At 46.9% G+C, this 20,249-nt stretch overlaps 1 protein-coding gene across 1 annotated transcript in view; it reads right to left on the reverse strand.

Annotated features, from left to right (window-relative positions):
• LOC107150796 (AFG3-like protein 1) overlaps positions 1-19,551 on the reverse strand; it is a 23,940-nt gene extending 4,389 nt beyond the window's left edge. The window contains 12 exon segments of the mRNA XM_015495917.2: positions 2,350-2,475; positions 3,094-3,201; positions 5,081-5,234; positions 5,435-5,572; positions 9,184-9,454; positions 11,368-11,492; positions 12,084-12,152; positions 13,446-13,595; positions 14,458-14,552; positions 15,633-15,701; positions 16,317-16,404; positions 17,902-19,551. Of these exon segments, the coding sequence (XP_015351403.2) occupies positions 2,350-2,475; positions 3,094-3,201; positions 5,081-5,234; positions 5,435-5,572; positions 9,184-9,454; positions 11,368-11,492; positions 12,084-12,152; positions 13,446-13,595; positions 14,458-14,552; positions 15,633-15,701; positions 16,317-16,404; positions 17,902-18,006 (1,498 nt within the window). The 5' untranslated portion in view covers positions 18,007-19,551.
• Between the last annotated feature and the right edge of the window lie 698 nt (positions 19,552-20,249).

Raw genomic sequence — 20,249 nt, forward strand, 5'->3', positions numbered from 1 at the left:
CCACGGATCTGCATTCTCAGCATTTCCTATCACTGGGGTCATGTCAGATGTGGCTCTTCTGTGCCTGGCATCCTTCACTGAGCACATTTTACAGCTCCGTCTATGCTGTAGCAAATACGGGTACTTCATTTCTTGTTCTTTTTTCTATTTGATACAGGGGATTGAACTCAGGGGCACTCAACCACTGAACCACATCCCCAGCCCTATTTTGTGTTTATTTTAAAGACAGGGTCTTTTATTTTAAAGACTGAGTTGCTTAGAGCCTCACCACTGCTGAGGCTGGCTTTGAACTCACGATCCTCCTGTCTCAGCCTCCCCAGCCGCTGGGATTATAGGCGTGTGCCACTGTGCCCAGCTGGGTACTTCATTTCTTTACAGATGAAAGCGTCCTTTCCTATGCCCTTGTTCTTCATCTGCTCACCATGAGTGGACACCGAGGTGGCTCTGCTTTTTAGCTGTCACAAATTACGACACTCTTGGCTCTTAAATATGTTTTATCCACTTTGAGCTTGTTTTTCAATATGATGTCAGGTAGGGGTCTAACACCTCCTTGGAAATCCAGTAGTCCCAGGACTTCTGTAGAAGGGACTAATCTTTTCCCCACAGAATGCTCTTGGCACCTTTGTCAAAAACCAGCTGACCATAAATGCACAGGTGGGTTTCTATTTGGACTCCCCCCCCCCCATTTGGACTTTTAACTCCATTCAGTGGTCTATGTCTATCCTTGTACCAGGACCACACTGTTGTTTGCCACACTTCTATGAGAAGTTCTGAAATAGGGCAGTGAGAGTCCCACTTTGCCCTTTTACAAGGGGTCCTCTATAGTTCTACTTGAATTTCAACTTCTGTCCGCTATGTCTCCTCCTTCCCCCTGTGCATAATGTTCACAGACCACATCTTTATACACTGTGTGCTCATTAGCATTCATCTATAATGAGTTTCATGCATTTGTTTTTTAAATGCTATAAAAAAACTATAAACCCTAACAATACTGGCCTTGATTATCCTCCTTTGCTAGTGCCACTTCTTCACATGACTTCAGTCACTGTCATTGCTAACCTAAAGCCTGAAGCTTCCTCCAACATTTCTCACAGGGGAGGCCTACTAGTAAACTCCTTCATTGTCTTTAAAATCTACAACGTAACAGTTCCTCTTTCATTCTTGATATAGATATAGAATTCTCAGCTGACCAATTTTTCTTTCAATTTTTTTTTAGTTGTAGGTGGACACAAAACCTGAGTTTTATTATTTTTTTAATTTTTTTTTTAGTTGTCAATGGACCTTTATTTTATTTATTCATATGTGGCGCTGAGAATCAAACCCAGTGCTTCACACATGCTAGGCAAGCGCCCTGCCACTGATCCACAACCCAGCCCATTAATTTATTTTTTCGAGGTGCTGAGGACTGAACCCAGTGCCTCATACGTGATAGGTAAATGCCCCATCACTGAGCCACAACCCCAGCCCCATGACACATTTTCTTCTGGCACCCGGTACCTCTTGTCAGTGCCTTCTGGCCTACACAGTTCCTGAAGAGAAGCTGGCTGTGACTCCTTCATTCCATGTCTGTCTCTCCTATTGCTTTCAAGACTCTCTCATGTTTGGCTTTTAACAGATGGATTATGATGTGTCTCTCTGGATCTCTTCTGAACCTATTCATACTTCTGAGTTCAGAGTTTCTCAGATGTGCAGGTTCAGGTCTTATCCAGCTTGGGAAGTTCTGAACCACTATTGCTCTGAACTTTCTTTCTGCCCCAGGCCCTCGACTGTCCTGGAATTTCCACAACGCATGCTGGTCCTTGCAGCAATGCACCACAGGCCCTTAGGCTTTGCTTTTCACTCTTGTTCCTTTCCGCTCTATGGAGTGGTTAACTTCCTTTGCCGTAGCTCCAATTTCTCTGGTTCTCCTCTGACTGCTCAAATCTGATGAGGCACTAAAGCTTACAAAAGGCTGCTCACAGGGGTGAGTAGGCAGGAAGCCCTTTGAAAGGTCCGCACCCATGCCTAGGGTTCAGACCACTCTGGCAGGAAAATAAGAATGTTATCACAAGAGACTGGGTTTCTGCTACAGAAACATAGAGGAAGCATCCCAAAGTGTGATGTGTCTTCACTCCACTTTTCGTTCCTTACTAAGTCTGAACAGAATTAAAAACAAACTCAAGCGGGCACCAATAGGCTGTGGGGAGAAGATCCCCAAGGCCTTTGAATGTCTTAACAGGTTCAACGTTCTACAGACCAGAGTGGACAGTTGCCAGGACCAAATACGAAGGCACAGAAAACACCTGCCAACTGCCATCAGCTGGGCGTACTTGGCTCCTGGCGGGTGCAGTTCAGCCCAGCAACACTCACCAGTGAAGCCTGGAGTGAGTGCTGCCAGCTTCCTTGCCAGGGCATCGTTCCTGAGGCTCTCATCCAGCTTGAGAGGACGCAGGTGGACCTTGAAGATGGAGGACCTGCCTTTGATGTCAGGGGGGCCTAGTGAAGAAACAGGGAGACACACACAAGCTCTGTGTTCACTGGACTTCAGAGTCGGGTCCCCAACAGTCACCTCACACAACTGCAAGGCCAGCCAGGAGCACACTCTGCCACTGTCATCTGGCTGGAGCCAGGGTGCAATGGCAGGACAGATCAAAGTGCATGTGTGTTTAGCTCTTCAGCTCAATGAAACACCCTAACCGCCTTGACCAATATTAAATCCAGTTCCAGGCCATGTAACCAACCAGACAGCAAGGAAAATGAGCACTGCCCTGCTGCCCAGAGCACCCACATGGACTAGTGTCCCAGCGTGTTGTCAGGGTGAAGGGCGAGGTACAAACTCTTTGTCTTCTAAACTATTTTTTATAATATGGTACAAAAACAAAAGCTGGAGAGTACAAATCTGCTACATAATGCCCACCTACATGCACTGCAGTGACATTTTGACATAATAACACAGCAGCACCATGGGGTAGTTGAGTATCTCCACATTTTCAAAATATTATCTTACTTACTTCAGGATCCCCATCAAAATTGTCTCCAAATATGCAGCGAACAATCTACCCAATTTTTAACCCCAGAGGCTGAGGATCAAACCCAGGTACCTAAGCAACTCACCAAGGTAAATCTGGCGATCAAACCGGCCGGGCCGCGTCAGGGCTGGATCAAGGATGTCAGGGCGGTTGGTGCCAGCCAGCACCACCACATTGGTGGTAGAGTTGAACCCTGGAGAGAGAACCAGGTGAGCCCAAGGAAGACCCAGGCCAGCACATCTCCTTCCCTTGCTGCTTCCCTCTGCTCACTCCACACCACACTGCAAGGGCTATCAGGCAGGCAGGAGGCCCTGCCCAGCTGGCTGGCCCAACCTGACTGAGGATCCTCTCTGCTTCCTGGGCAGTGTCACTCACCCTGGCTCCTGGCAGTCTGTCCCCTCCTGTGTCAGCTGAGTGCCTCTCTGCCAGCAGGAAGCCAGATATGCCTCAGCTAACTGAAGACTCTACAGCCCACCTCAGGGTTGTGGGAAGTCCCAGCACCTGGATCTCCTCACCACTCATTCCTGGTTCCCCCTGCCCAACCCCACATGATGCTCAGCAAGACCACAGTGCAGCACTACCCAAGGGTGGGCGAGGAGGAGCAAAGAACAGGGATGCTAACCAAGGAAGAAGGCACAGGATGGTGGCAAGGCGTCCACCCACTCCTGCCCACAGTCCTCTCCAGTCCAGCCCTCCAGAAGAGAGCACATTTGCTGTTAGACTCTGAAGACAATAAAAGACTTTGGAAGCAATTTTGGCCTACACAGAAAAATAGGAACCCAGGCGTCACTGCTATCCTCAGACAGGGCCACCTCTAACATCAGCAAATAGCCGATCCCTGGGGGATGGGTCTCTAGGAGCATTCCCACCATCCCCTGGCAAGACAAGTTCCCTGTACCCAAATTGCAACAATGTGGTCTATGAACACCTGCCCTCCTCTGGAGCATCCTGTTATGTGCCAGACAAAGGGTGCCCACATGACCAGCACCCAGTGAAACCCTAGAGCCTTGAGTCTCTCACCGGCTCCCAGGTCAACACCACTTCAACGTGCTGTCACATTCTGGAGGACTCTGGAAGCTGTGCCTGGCCTCCCCTAGACCCCTAGACCTGCCCAATGTACCTTCCGCCTTGGTTTTTTTTTTGTTTTGTTTTGTTTTTTGGTACTAAGGATTGAACTCAAGTGCACTTAACCACTGAGCCATATCCCCAGCCCTTTTTTGAGACAGAATCTCGCTAAGTTGCATAGGGCTGTGCTAAATTACTGAGTCTGTCTTTGAACTCTTGATCCTCCCGCCTCAGCCTCCAAAGCCGCTGGGATTACAGGTTTTGACCGCACCTGGCCCTCCTGGTTGGTTTTGTTGCACGTACTTTCACTGTGAAGAAACACAGCTTTTCAACTACAGGATCAGCTTGTGACTCTGGAAAAAAAATCAAAGTCAGGGGTGGTCTTAGGGACCCAACCTGACCCTCTAACCTTTGAAGCCAAAGAGCCAATGAAAGCTTTTCCAAATTCAAAAAAATGGCATAAGTTGGGCACAGTGACACCCTGTAACCAAAACTCCCAAAGATGCTGAGGGAGGAAGATACAAATTTGAGGTCAGCCTGGGCAACTTACTGAGACCCTGTCTCAAAATAAAACAATAAAAAGGACTGGGGATGTAGCTCAGTACTAGAATGCCCCAGTTGTATGAAAAAACAAAACAGAAGAAAAAGAAACACCTGGCTTATATGTTAAACATACCTTCCCGAGAAGGAAACACCCAGGTAGTCGGGGGGGGGGGGGAACGACAAGACACCAAGCAGGAAGAGCACGGCTGTTTCTGCTCCATCCGTGGTGTGACTGACATTCGTCTGCTTGGTCTCCTCAGCTGATTTTCCCCCACCCAGAGAAGCGCATCTGCCTCACTCTGCCCCTGCACAGTGGGGGCCGCTACATGGATCCATACGGCCTTCTCCACTGTGTGCCTGAGAGTAGCCTTCCTTAAAATAGAGGCATTGGGGATTCTCTTCCGAGGAGCACCCTTCCAGAAACAAGAGGCTAGAGGAGGGCCTCCTGCTAAGGGTCCACTCACCATCCATCTCCACGAGCATCTGGTTCAGCGTGTTTTCCTGCTCGCTCTGGCCTCCAAGGTGCCCGCGGCCTCGCTTCCTGCCAATTGCATCGATCTCATCAATAAATAAGATACAAGGAGCGTTTTTACGGGCCATTGCAAACATGTCACGAACCTAGAAGAGGAACCCAGAGTCTATTTTGCTACTCACACACACACAGCGTGGCAACACATCCTTGACCCTGTCCTTGCTGCTCGTACAGGTGGGATGCACTCAGCTTGTTGTCAGCGTCACACAGTCTGTTGCTAACAAGGTGACCAGTCCTCGTCAAGAAGCGGCTGGCACCTTCTGAAGCTGATCACCCTTTCACCTACCCTTGCTGGTCCAACACCGACAAACATTTCCAGGAACTCGGATCCATTCACAGCGATAAAGGGCACACTGGCCTCTCCTGCAGTCGCCTTGGCAAGAAGTGTTTTGCCAGTACCGGGTGGACCTGTGAGCAAGGCTCCCTGCAACAAACAAGAGACACTTGGCTCTCACAGGGAACAGATGCAACATGAACCCCACTTCCCACTCAGCTCTGACTAGAAATCTGTAACATGGAACATGGGAGGCCTGCGACCTAACGCTTCCTACAGGTAGAACTCCAGAAGCAGAGCTGTTGGGTCAAAGGCCGGAATACATTCTGTGGGGGTGACCACCAAGCTGCTCTCAGCCCACCAGGCGTGAACCACAAGGGCAATCTGGCGGAACTGTGCCACAGCAAGACTATCCAGCTGTGCTGCCTTGTTGGTCTGCAGGGCACAGATCTCTTTGAAGGCACTTCTCCAGGTATTCAGGTTGGACATCTTTGTGTTCAATGTGCTCTTCTACCTTTTCCTTACCTTTTTCTATTCAAGCTTAAGATTTAAATTCAATTCACACCAGGGCAGTGGCACAACTGTAATCCAAAAACTACTCAGGAGCCTGAAGCAAGAGGGTCACAGATTCAAGGCCAGCCTCAACAACTTAACAAGACCTTATCTCAACATAAAAAGGGCTGGGATGTGATTCAGTGGTAAAGCTCCTTGGGTTTGATCCCCAATACTGGAAACAAAACAAAACACGATACTAATTCACGTCCCTGCCACACAACTCCATGTTTATTTCATGGATTACAGTTATATCTGAAAACTGAAAGGACAATTACAGGGTGGGGATGGACTGCTCCATTTCTAGTCAAGAATGCTGGATTGCAGCTGGGCATGGTGGCATTCTGAGGCTGAGGCAGGAGGACCACAAGTTCAAAGCCAGCCTCAGCAACTTAACAAGGCCCTAAGCAACTCAGTGAGACCCTGACTCAAAATGAAAAATAAAATGGGCTGGGGATGTGGCTCAGTGGTAAAGTGCCCCGGGTTTAACCCCTAGTACCAATAAGAAGAATGCTGGGTTGCTATCAGATCTTTTTTTATTGTTTTGTTTTTGTTTTTGTTTTGTGGTACTGGGGATTGAACCCAGAGGTACTCTACTGCTGAGCCACACCCCTAGCCCATTTTTATTTTGAGACAGGGTTTTGCTAAGTTGCCCAGGCTGCTCTTGAACTTGTGATCCTCCTGCCTTAGCCTCCAGAGTTGCTGGATTACAGGCGTGAACACCACATCCAGCTGTTAAACCCATAAGATGTGGAGCCCTGCGTCCTCCAAATGTGGTCACAGAGCACTTCCTTTTCCATGGCACATATGGGTCTGATACATAATAGCCCATGACATGGATGATCTTTATATGCCATGGGACAGGACACAAAGTCTCAGGAGCCATCCCTGCAGGCATAAGAACATTCTAGGGGCAGGATATATCCATGGCATGCCATGTCCTATTCCTGTGCGCAGGAAACACATCTATGTGAGTGTAGTCAATTCTTCATGACAGACTCCCAGCAGGGGGCAGTGATGATTTGGGAAAACCAGCCTATAATGTAGCACACAGGCTGACAGAAGCTTCCACTCGCAGGAGCCCAGCCTGGCCGAGAAGGGGGACTCATACTTGGGGTGAGAGGCCTCCCTTGGAACCTGACTCCTTTACCCACTCCTTCCATCAGACACATTTTCCCCAGTAAATCCAAACACCCAGATCAAACCATATAAAATAAGTGTGAGACACACCCACTCTAGCACCTGGCTGTCAACAGAGGTGCAAAGCAGCTGGGTGGTGACTTGGCAAAGTTCCACCAGGAAGCAGAAGGCAACCATTCTGCACCTGCCACACCCACATGCTTTCCGGCCCCAACACACACCAACTGTAAAACAGACACATCCAGTGTCCTGGTTGGAATCCCTGGTTCACAATGGTTGCTAATCTTTTTGTATATTAATCACAACAAACTGTCCAGTGGTGCCCAATTTGTGGGAGGAATTGGGGGAACACAAAGCTACTGAAAGGGCCTAAGTGTCATCTAAGCACCACCTCAACCAGGAATTTCTAGCCTGGTCCAGAAAAGCAGAGAGGACTTGAAGTTTCTGTGACCACACAGGATACCAATCTTCCTGGTAAAAAAATCCAAGCTTCCATCGAGCCCTAAATGGGTCCATGACCACACAAAGGCACCAGTGGACAGACTGGCCCTCTGTACTGCAGCCAGCTTTGCCAGGGCAGTTTCCTCTCAGGACACCCAGGCTGCCACCAGCCCTAGGATACACCACTGTGTGGCTGCATACTCCTGCACTGTGCTGTCCACCAGCCTTCCAGAGAGCTGTGTCTGCTCCCAAACCTGACCACGGAGGCTACTTGTTTTAACTCTGTAATTTGATATTACACAAACTAACAAAACAGAGTTTTTTAAAACTCCTTCAAAATCTATGGTGAAGGCTGGGCTGTGGCTCAGTGGCAGAGCACTTGCCTTCCATGTGTGAGGCACTGGGTTCGATTCTCCGCACCACATATATAAACAAAATAAAGACATTGTGTTCATATATAACTAAAAAGAGGTTTTTTTAAAAAAAGTAAATAAAGTAAGGCGAAAGCTCTGAATAATTAAAGAATAAAGGAAAATTGTCTTATAAAATGTTTTCACGTTGCATAGATAAGAAAAGTATGGCAGAATGCACGAAAATACACAGATACTGCCTCAGACTGCACCTAAGTAAGTTCTTGCTTCTACTGAGAAAAACAAACTTGCAGAAAATATGTGGTTCAGCCAGGCATGGTGGCACACACCTGTGACCCCAACAACTTGGGAGGTTGAGGCAGGATGATCTCAAGTTCAAGGCTAGCCTCAGCAACTTAGCAAAGCCCTAAGCAACTCAGCGAGACCCGGTCTCTAAATAAAAAAGAAAAAAGGTTGGGGATGTGGCTCAATAGTTAAATGTCCCTGGGTTCAATCCCTGGTAAGAAAAGAAAAGATGTGGTTCACACAGGACAATTCAACAGAGGTGCAACTGGGGAGGATTGAACTCAGGGGCACTCAACCACTAAGCCACATCCCCAGCCCTTCGTATATTTTATTTAGAGACAGGGCCTCACTAAGTTGCTTGGGCCTCGCTAAATTGTTGAGGCTGGCTTTGAACTTCAGATCCTCCTGCTTCAGCCTCCTGAGCTGCATAGATAAGAAAAGTATGACAGAATGCACGAAAATACACAGGTACTGCCTCAGACTGCAGTGCCACCACACGTGGCATGTGCCACCACACCCAGTTTAACAAAGGATTTTGATCCCTGGAACTAAACTCAAAGCAATGACTGGCTCTAAATGAAGACCAGTAAAGGAATGTACACTTGTGTTTTAAATTTCAAAAAAAGAAACAAAAAAAAAAAATCACACATATTCCTATGTCCATTTCATAGACCTAACGTTATAGAATTTTAGGACTTGTGGTCTCAAGTCTGACAGATAAGAGGATTTTTTTTTAATTATTGTTTTTTGTATTACAATTCTTAATACACCTTTATACCACAATTTATCATATCTCTGTATACAAGATAAGAGGATTTTTACTGTTCTGTCCTACAAATTTCCATCCTCTATTGTTATTAGTAAAATATAAACTCAAGGAAAAATCATTTGTCTGATATTCATTCTCTGAACAACAGCAATCTTTGGCTTTGACTTGGAACTCAGAGCATGACCGTTTTCTGAAATCAGTACCTTTGGAATTTTGGCTCCTAAGTCCTGATACTGCTTGGGGTTCTTCAGGAAATTCACAAACTCCATAATTTCCAGTTTGGCCTCTTCACAGCCAGCCACATCTGCAAACCGCACATTGATGTTGTGCTTTAGGATCTTGGCTGTTGTCTCACCAACGCTGAAGAGGCCCCCTCCTCGTCCGCTGCGCCCGGCCCCCATTGGACCCCTTCTCACAGCATAGAGCAGGATGCCAACCAGGAGAAGAGTAGGCACCAGGCTTCGCAGGAAAGAGCTGAGAACCAAGGAGACCATTCATCACGTCAGCAGCATCACCTTCAGCAGGAAGAGTAACCCACTCTAGAATTTGCTGCACAAAAGGGCAGTTTCTTCTTGAAGAGTGTCAAGGTCTGTCTATAAATTCGGCCTCCCCAGTTCTAACAGCACTGCTGCCCCGACCCACGTCTCCCTCAGGAGGAGCTGCAGACCTCATGTAGCTCCTCACAGGTGAGGTCCACAGACCAGTCCCATCACAGCACAATGCTTGCTCCTACACTCTCCAGAGGCCCAATCCCACCACCCCTCAAGGTGGCTCTAGTCACTGTCAGCTCCTAGAACACACCTCAACTCCAAGAAAATAGGCCCCCATAAAACCAGTAGTCCTGGCAACTGAGCCAGTAAGAACAAAACCCCAGTCAGCCATACGCAGCACCCCAAGGAACACTCAGGAGCTGCACCAGGAAACTGAGGCCCCGCAGGCCTCCCACCAGCACTTGTAAGTCACCTCCAGAGCCCTGTCTGCCTCACTGCTATGGTGTGAATGTCGTCTCCCACACTCACGTTGGAACCTAACTGAATAAGGCGAAGGCCATTCAAGAGGCAACTGATGGTGAGGGCTGGGCCCTCATGAAGGGATGAAGGTCACCACAACAAAAGTGGGTTAGTTCTGGGGGATGGGTCAGTCATAAAAATGGCAAAGTTCAGTCCTACCCTCCTTCTCATCCTCTCTCCCCAGCACATTATGATGCAGCAAAGACCCTTGCCCAGATGGCCCTTCAGCCTTGGACTCCAGACTGTAAGACAGTTTATTTTCTTTACAAATTACCCACTCTCTGGTCTTCTGTCACAGCAGCAAAAAATGGTATGGCACTCACCTTCCTCGTCCTCACTGCAATTCCCACTCTGCCCTGTCTAGAAGAAACCAACTAAGCCATCACCACACCGACTCTTCATACCCTCCTGGCTAAAGCTGGTCCTGAGCTCAGACTCTACCCATTCAGTTTCCAAGCTGGAGGAAGGGCCAGAGCAATCATGTCCCTGTGTAGTAAATAGGAGAGCAGGACAACACTTGTGTGCTGTCCGGGGATGCACACAGGAGCATTAGAGATGGGCCTGCCCTCAAGTCCACAAGCACGGCAGGAACACACTGGGGGCGGAATGCAGGTTCAGAGAGCAAGCTGATGCAGGATCTGTGGGAAGCAAGTCTGTCTGTGTGCAAGTGAGCAGAGACTGCTCACCTGGACTTCTGACTCAACGGTTCAGTGGGAGTCAGGGTGCAGGGATCGCAGCACACCTTCAAAGAACTCCCAAAGGGTTCTATTGCACAGTGGAATCTGCACTATAGTAATGTGCTACAACACAGAGCATCTTTGTCTTCTTCTTCCCATTTAATGCTTTTCAAAGGTTACCTAGATAAATATTTCTTTGCTTCAATTCTCTTCTCATTAAGACCTAAGCTAAACCATGGCATGCATCTGCAACCCAGTTAACTGGAAGGCTAAGGCAGGAAGATCTCTTGAGCCCAGAAGTTTGAGATCTGCCTGGGCAAGACTCCACCTCAAAAAAATAAATACAAAATTTTAAAAATTAAGCCAGACCAAATGAATATATACTCTTTTACTACAGACACTGTAAAGATTAGCAGATACTATGACATACTTTTTTTTTTTTTTTAATTTTAATATTTATTTTTTAGTTTTTTTTTTTTTCGGCAGACACAACATCTTTGTTTGTATGTGGTGCTGAGGATCGAACCCGGGCCGCACGCATGCCAGGCGAGCGCACTACCGCTTGAGCCACATCCCCAGCCCACTATGACATACTTGGGGGAAAAAAATTCCAAAAGAGATTCAACACTATTTGTTTTGTGTTCAGAATCAAAGGCCCAAGAATAAAGTGTCTCATGTCCACCTCACCCGTGCCACTCACCCGTCACTCTCAGTGGTGTAGACCACAGCAACCTGGTTGGTTGGCTCAATCCCCAGTTCCCACTGAGCAGATTCCAGGTTCCGCTCAAAGGTGTCAACACTGCCGATGTTAAACCACACGTACCTCTGCAGAGACCAAGAGCAAGTTTAGGCGCACCCCTGTGTTCCCCTGAGACTCGCCCTGACACACACACACACACACACACACACACACACACACCTGTCCACAGCTTGCATTCCCATTTACCAACTTCTCTTCCAACCAAGCCTCTTCTCCTAGCCCCTATCTCCACACATGGACAAATCCCACCCTGTGGCAAGCTCCAATGGTAACTACACAAACAGCAGACATTCCCTCATTTCTGATCCCACAAAATTACAGGCTTTAAGTTCTAGATGAAATGCTGTGATAACTGCCTGAGGTCTGCCTTTGACCTTCTGTCTTTGTCTTTTTATTCTTTCCTCTTCCCAAACCTTGACAAGTGGTTCTCACATGTTACTTGGCAAAACTGAACCATGGTTATAGTCTCATAAGAGTTCCTATCCTGCTTGGAAAGCAAGACTGTGCACAGGTCAATGACATAAACCATCACATCAACAGGGATTGCTGGACACCAGGGGAAGCATCTTAGTAAAAAAAAAAATTAAAACTGTATTTTATGTCACTGGGGGAGGGGAAGCCATGTGTGGAGACCCAGCCTGAAACCTAGCCCTCACCTCAGAAGACGCCCCAGGGGAAGGGATGACACGAACGAACTGTTTGTTCACGACCTCCAGCCGGTCCACCTGGGAGAGAGAACCAGAGGGCTTAGGCCAAGCAGGACATTCAGGCAGACCCTGGGCAGTTCAGCCCAGGCCCATCTGCACCCACACACACTCACAGTTCAGTACAAGCTTTGTTTTCCTGAATTCATTTCCATTTTAATCAACAGGAAACAATTCAAGACTAGTTTCTAAAATCTGGTATATCTGAGCACTATCATGCCAGATTGGCTTAAAAACCCAAAAGAAATAGGAATAAGTCTTACAGCAGAGTCTTAAACCCAACTGATTCAGACCCACCCTGTTCAGCCAGCTAAAGGCAGCACAGGGAAGCAGTGCCAAGCAGAGTGGAAATGCAGTCCTGCAGGCTCCCCAGTTGTGGTCACCACCACACACAACCACACAGCAGGCTAGCCTGACCCTCAGAGAAGCAATCCGAGAGAAGCAACTTGAGGGCACAATGTGTATTCTCACATGCAGCAACAATATCGTCACTGCTCCAAAAGCAAGGACTTAGGGCCATGTGACTAAGGTGAACATGTTCAATCCTACAAACCTTCCCACCACAATAACACATCACTGTCAGGTCAGACACTTGGAAAAGACTTCAAGGAAGTGCTGAGAGCAGTCCAGTCCATGCACAGAAAGGCATCCTGGGCTCACCACACTTGTCTCACCCCCCTCACAGCCACACCTACAGGTAGAAGATCCACAGACAGGGAAGGGCTGCAGCAGCTCTGTCCCCTTCCACCATAGGGAGAGTTGCCAAGGGCCTCTCTGAAGATAGGCAGGTGCCCTGTGGTTAGACACAAAGGCTGTGGCCACAAACCTTAATGGGAAACAGGAGTTTCATCAAACAAAATTTCAGCTCTTAATAATGCCTGGGTCCAGCCAACACTCTTCTGAGGGCAACAGAGGGAAGGCACTTACTCACACAGGGTTTACACTGAGGCCTGAGCAGTACTTCACCCAACTCAGCACCCCAAGGGAAAAACACACAAGAGAGGCTCTGCTGGTGCCACATGCTCCTCTGCAGTCACCAAGCCACAGTCCACTGTCAAGGGGTGGCTGGCAGCAGAAAGTAAGGAGAAAGGAAAAAAACCCCAATCAGGAATGAGAACAAAAGTCAAAGATCAGTAGACAAACAGGACTGTCTTAGAAGACATCATGATGTGCTGTTCTGCTGGGGTATCTCCTGGAAAAACAAAACTGAGCCATGAAGGACACCCACCAGCAGGACTGACTCTTGGGGCACCACCTGTCTCCTGCAAGGGCATACCACCACAGCACCTTCCCAGGCAGACTAAGTTTGCTCACCAGACCTCTGGCCAGGTAATACTGAACAAAGTGTTTCCAGGTGATCTCTTTTCCAGGATCTCGAAAATAGAAGTAGAAAAATCCCACAGATACACCTGCACCCAGAATGGCCAGATTTCGGAAATCCTTGTCATCCCAGGGGAACTCGCCCTGTGGAAGAAAAGATAACAAATTTTGCAATTAAATGCAGGTGTTTCTCTCTTTTGATTGTATGTTTGTTTTTCACAATACTGGAGATCAGACCTAGGGCTGGCTCAGCTAAGCCAGAGCTCTACCCTTGAGCCATCATGAAAAAGGAAACCTCTCCTCTCAGATGTTGCAGTCACCAAACCCTGCCCTCCTATGGTACCCAAGGGGGACCAGGCATGCGGGAAGCTCAGATGCTGCTCTCAGCAGGAAAGACCTGCACACTGTGAACAGCACACCAAACCTGCTGCTCACCAGAGGCCCCAGGAGAAGCAGCAAACCCACCAAGAGCTCTGCCTCTGCAACATCACATAGCATGTCCTCTTACCTGCAACTCTCAAAGTGCAGACAGAAATCTTGGCACGTTTTAAAAAGTTCGTTTCTTCTAATCTCTGTGTGTTGGAATTCGACCCCCAAGGTGATGGCAGTAAGAAATGGGGACTTGGTGATGACACCACAAGGGCTCCAATTTCATGGATGAGATTAGTGCTCTTACTAAAGGGCACGAGGGAAGTCTGTCCCTTCCACCACATGAGGACACAGTACTGGTCCCACTGAAGGAAGTCATGTTCAAGACACCACGATCTATTAGTTGAGGGCAAGCCCTCACCAGACTCTGGACCTGCCAGCACCTTGACCCTGTACTTCCCAGCTTCCATAATTATGAACAATAAATTTCAAGCTATTTAAAAAACATCCAGTCTAAAGTATTTTGTCATGGCAGGAACAGACTGAGACAAGGGCGATGCAGTCTCAGTCATGCAGCAACAGCACCCCTGGAGAAGTGACAGGTGTCTGGGTCTGGCACACTCAGATGCACACAAACCTTCTGCATCCGTTTCCACCAGGCAAAGTCATCCTGCCTCCCTCCTCTCTTGTTTCCATCTCCTCCAGGCTCAGCATTCTTTAGTTCACCAGATTCTAGGAAAAAACAAAGTGTGACTTCAGAAAATAATTATATACACTTTTTCACAGAAAGAGGACTCAGAGAACAGAGTAACGTTTTCCATCATAAAATTTTAATTACCCTGGCGCCTTTCAGAAACAAACAGCAGACAGGAAAAGGAAGATGCCAGGAGACACTGCTGAGAAGTAGCTTCCAATACATCTAAAATCCCTCCAATTTGCCCTTGCTGGCTTCAGACCTGAGCTTTAATGACAAATCATTTTTAGCTAATAAACATGGCTGTAATTAGGGGAGAGGAAGGAAGAAAGAAAAGCAAGAGGTAGGCTGGCACAGGTAGTCCCTACTCCAGAGAACCAGAACACAGGCCACCTCCCCTCAGGCAGAGTTCATCTCTCAGGAAAACCTGGACCCGTGGGTACATTCTGTGACAGTAGATAACATTAGAGGTGGATTCCCGTGAGCCCCTTCTACAGCAATCATACAAGTTCCAGGACAAAACAAGCCAGGACACAGGTAGCCCCCCTTCCATATACACTGCCACACCAACAATCCAAAACAATTCCATGCAAGACTAGAGAAGGCCAGGAGGACCCAAGGAAGGGCAGAATGAATCATGAGAGAGTAAAATTTTGCACAAATTTTAGGACAAAACACAAGTTTTCAAACAATGTTCTGTTCATAGCAAAACATGTCGGCACACCTCCCATAATGCTTCTACCCATCTCTTCCTACTTAATGCTCACAGGTACCTAGGCAGAACACTTATTTTTGGTACCAGGGATTGAACTCAAAGGCACTCAACCACTGAGCCACTCTCCAGCCCTATTTTATATTTTATTTAGAAATAGGGTCTCACTGAGTTGCTCAGCGCCTTGCCCATTGCCAAGGCTGGCTTTGAACTTGTGATTCTCCTGTCTTGCATCCAGCAGCAGGAAACTTTTTGCAGGAGAAACAAATCTGACAAATACTGACTACACTGATCCCAAAAACCAATCCACATCATCAAGCCATGATGTAATTTATTTTTTTTAATTTTAATATTTTTTTAGATGTTGATGAACCTTTATTTTGATTTACCAAACTGACCCTTTTACCTTTTTTTGGCACTGTTGATTTTTCTGAATCTGTGTTTCTTCCACTCCTCTTAAAGAATTTTTCAAACCCTTAGAGACAAAATGAAGGGGAAGTACTTTGAGAGAAAAGTCCCACTCAGAAAAGCAACACTACAGTCAAATCAGGATGGGGCCATTGTCTTCAATCTTGCTTCCTTACTTACCCCACTCAACACACAGCCCAGGGTCCTAACACTGACATAGGGCTGGAGAGCCCCTGCCAGATCTCTAGGTGCTTTTGAGAGCACTAAGCCAGGGCCCACAGCCTGCTCTGAAGAGCAGGGATCTAACTGGTTCAATGTGCTCCAAGATGACTACAGCTTACATATCATATCATCTGTTTACTTTTCAAATACGAGGCTTGACTGGCTCTCAAAATCAGACATGCAAAATAACGGTTTACTACCACGCCTTCCAAAAGATTCACCAAGCACCTTCCTTCTGAAAAGAGTTTCTTTTTCCAGTCTCTCTAGATATCAAAACAGTAAAGGCATGAAGATGATGTATTGTGGCTCAATATGCAAACTAGGAAAGATGGCAAGGGGGACCTCCTAGTTGTCATGCCCCTTGCTCCCTGCTTAGTCACTGTGGGAGGAGACACTCTGAAGAAGCTTCACTGGTCCCTGTAAACCTCATATTGCTAACTTAGAAAAGACAGGCAAGTACCTTTGGATGGTTCTGAACACAGCCACCAGGAAAATGGCGCCAGTCTCCCCTGCAGAGCCAGCTTCTGACAACGGATCCCCTGGTGGCACTGAAAGAGGACAGAGAATTAGCAGATGACCTGCCATTGCAACACAGTGCAGCATTTCCTCACAGTGGTTCCAAGAGACAGGATGTGGGCTGAGTATCAGCTTGCTGCCCTTCTTTATCTGCTTAAATATGCATTAAAAATCTAGTTGAGGGTTGGGGCTGCAGCTCAGTGGTGGAGTGCCAGCCTCGCACATGTGAGGCACTGAGTTCGATCCTCAGCACCCCATTAAAATAAATAAATAAATATTTTAAAAAAAACAGTTGAAACAGGACAAACATAAAGTATATTCACTGCAGAAATGCATGATGAATTTTTACAGCTACTGCATCCAAAAGCAGGGGAGGGAGCTCACCATTTTTTGCATAAGGCCTTAACCCTAACTAATGCAGCTCAAAACCAAACATGATTCTAAGACTCAAAATCTCACAAAATTAAAATACTGAGGCTGGGCCTGAAAGCACATGCCTATAATCCCTGCTACTCAGAAGGAGAAGGACGGAGGATAACAAGTTGGAGGCCAGCCTGGGCAACTTAGCAAGATCCTGTCTAGAAACAAACAAAAAAAAAGGTTTAAGGTTGTTACTCAGAGGTAGAGCCCTTGCTTACCATGTTCGAGGCCCTGGATTCAATCCTCAGAATTGGGGGGAAAAAAAGAAAATTTGAGGAGGATATATCTCAGTGATAGAGTGCTTGCCTACCATGTGTGAGGCCCTAGGTTTGATCCTTAGCACTATAAAAAAACAAAATAATAAGGAAAAAATACTGAAAGAATCTTATGATTTATTTTTGATCAGCTAGGAGGTTAATATCTGTCAGGTCAAGAAGGCACACAATTTTCTAGAACCGCTGTATTTCTTCAACCCTCAGGGAAGAAAATGCCAATTTTTACCATGAGCTGCTAACCTTACCTGATACATGAGTTAAGGACAAAACTAGAGGCAATTCAGATTTTTCATTAATTCAATTCAAAAGCCACAAGAAAAACTACCAAAGTAAAAGGCAACACACTGTTTAAAAAAAAAACAAAAATTTAAGCACATTCAATAACCCAGTATTAACTGTATTCAACAAAATTCCAACATAACTGAAGAATTTGGATTGTATCCAATATTTTATTATACTGAAACTAGACCCACAGGTGATAACACCCATGTTATTTCAGCTGTCAACGTGAGGAAGAAGCAAGCTCTGTAGACTATCACTCTAAAGTAAACCCATTCCCCAATTGGTAAAGTGCTAATTTATTTATCCAAACATCCTATCAACAGCCTCAGTGGACTAAAAAATAAAATAAGCCATAAAAAAGATATTAAAATCAGGGTAAACCTAAACAAGCAAGTTCAGAAAGGAAAGACTGGTAGAAAAGGTGATGATGTCACATCATCAAGAGTAAAGAGTGTCAGGTGGACAAGGACTTCTGCTGCAGCAAGTCCTCTCAGCACCTTTTTTGAGGATGGTACATGACACACTGAACAACAAACAATGGCTCTATGTTACCCTGACGTTACTCTGGAACCAAAGCTGCGGGTCAACAGGGAATCCAGACAAAAGGTACAAGACGTCACTACTGGACAGTGGCCAGATATGTATTAGTGACTTCATCCAATCCTTACAACCTGGCCTAAGAAAGTAGGCAGAAAAGCAAAAATTAAGACAACTGGTAGCAGGAGGTGTGCAATGACAATTCTGGTTCCTAAATCTTCTCTGGTTTCTCTAAGACCATCTCAAAGTAGGAAGCAATTTTGGCACTAGTAACTAATTTCATAGATACTGAGAGGTGTATACCCTAGAGGTAGGAAAATATGACCCTTTGGGCCTCCAAAACTTCATAAAACAACCAATTCCTCTGTTTCAAATCATGATTTAGTTCTGTGATTTGGTAGGAAACAACAGGTCAAATGTAGCTCTCACTGTAAATGTAAACATACAGATTTTTTTATTTGTTTTTGGCACCAGGGATTGATCCCAAGTGCATTCTACCACCAAAATACACCCCTAGGCCTTTTTTATTTTTTGAGACAGGGTCTCACTAAATTGCCAAGGTTTGGAACTTGTGATCCTACTGCCTCAGCCTCCCAAGTCCTTAGGATCACAGGTACATGCTACCCGCCCCTTCTTGAAATTTGGTTTCTGCCATTAATTTGCAGTTAATAGTAGAAAACTTGTTAAAATTGGTTTCTGCAAAGCCAGGACATGAAGCTGGGCACATCAAGGTCCCTTTCTAGTCATTCTTGTACAAGTCTGGTGACCCTTATAGGTCAGTTACACAACACAGCACGCAGCTGACACCTTCCCAGGCTTACAAGGCCCTACCTCGGATTGCACTGCCTTTCACTAACCACTTCTTCACTCTGAGCACACAGAACACACCAGCGGCACCTACCCTAAGGCAATGCCTTGGCTATTCCACCTGACAAGCCTGCCTCCCCTCCCCCCCAAGCAGCAAGTCACATACATGCATCCCTCCTCCATTCCCTTCTCGTTATTCCCCTGATTTTGCCTCCTTTTCCTTCATACTCCATATACTCCACAAGAACAAGGTATACTCGTTTATTGTCTGGTTACTCTTTTACACACCATGTAAACTCTAAAGGCCCAAGGACTGTGCAGGCAGCTTGTAGAATGAAAATGACCACATGGAAGCCTCAAGAACATAGACTTCCCTTGAGGAGCGCTGAGTGCTAAGGTACAGCTTTCAACTCTAAGGCAGATTGCTACAGCCTCTCTTTTTCACCCTCATACTCTCTGGCTAGTGAACTGTCAACTGATAAGTTTGCCTAATAGATAAGCAAGAATGACTCAGCTTGGGAATGAATTCAAAGACCACCCAACTTCCTTCTTCAATGTAAAAACACGGAGGTCCACGACAGTTCAGTGACTGAGGACTCACCTGTGCTATACCAATTCACATATACTCACTATACTACTGACTCTGAACATGTTAACAACCAGAACAGCCCTCTACAATGTGGACATGCAACACAGGTCAAACACTGATTCCAGGGAGGGAACACTGATAATAGGGAGGGAGACAAAACTAAGGTGTGTTCTCCCAAAAGAATAGACACAAAGAGAGAAAAGTTCTTTTTTTTTTTTGTATCAGGAATTGAACCCAGAGGTACTTAACCAACTGAGCAACATCCCCAGCCTTTTAAAAATATCTAATTTAGAGATAGAGTGTCGCTGAGTTGCTTAGGGTCTAGTTAAGTTGCTGAGGATGGCTTTGAACTCGCGATCCTCCTGCCTCAGCCTCCCCAGCCGCTGGGATTATAGGCGGGGGCCACCGCGCCCTGTGAAAAATTCATTCTTTAAGACATAACAAAAGAAAAAAAAAATCAACCCATGCCATCCTTCTATCTTACTGTAGTCTGAAAACCTAACTTTCCAGAATCAAAAACCAAAAACTGCCTTAGTGTATTAGATCAAGATTCAATGTGGTTGCTGTCCACTCGGCTGGACAAAACAGAAGTAAAACAACTTTAAAACATGGAATGCTCCATGCTCGTCCTCTTCTGTAAGATACGGCCACCCAGCACCTTCGTGCTGGACCGCGGGACAGAGCTCCAGCAGCGGCCTTCCCGCAGCACCAGCCACGGTGAGGGCGGTCTGACGGGCTCCACGAGGCTCCACGAGGGTTCGCGGGACGGAGAACCCCGAACCGTTCACGACACCTTCACGTGCACCATCGACCTGGCTCGCAGGGCGACTCTGCGGGAGGGGCCCGGGTGGCACTACGCGGGGCCGGGGAGGGAGCGGGGCTCACAGTCCGGGCAGTGGCCGGCGCCGGCGGATCGGCGTCAGCCTCGAGCGGCGGAGCGCGGCCCCCGCCCGGCCCGACGCAGCGC

Source organism: Marmota marmota, unplaced genomic scaffold (genome assembly GCF_001458135.2).
Source record: "Marmota marmota marmota unplaced genomic scaffold, marMar, whole genome shotgun sequence".
In the NCBI taxonomy this organism is placed as follows: domain Eukaryota; kingdom Metazoa; phylum Chordata; class Mammalia; order Rodentia; family Sciuridae; genus Marmota; species Marmota marmota.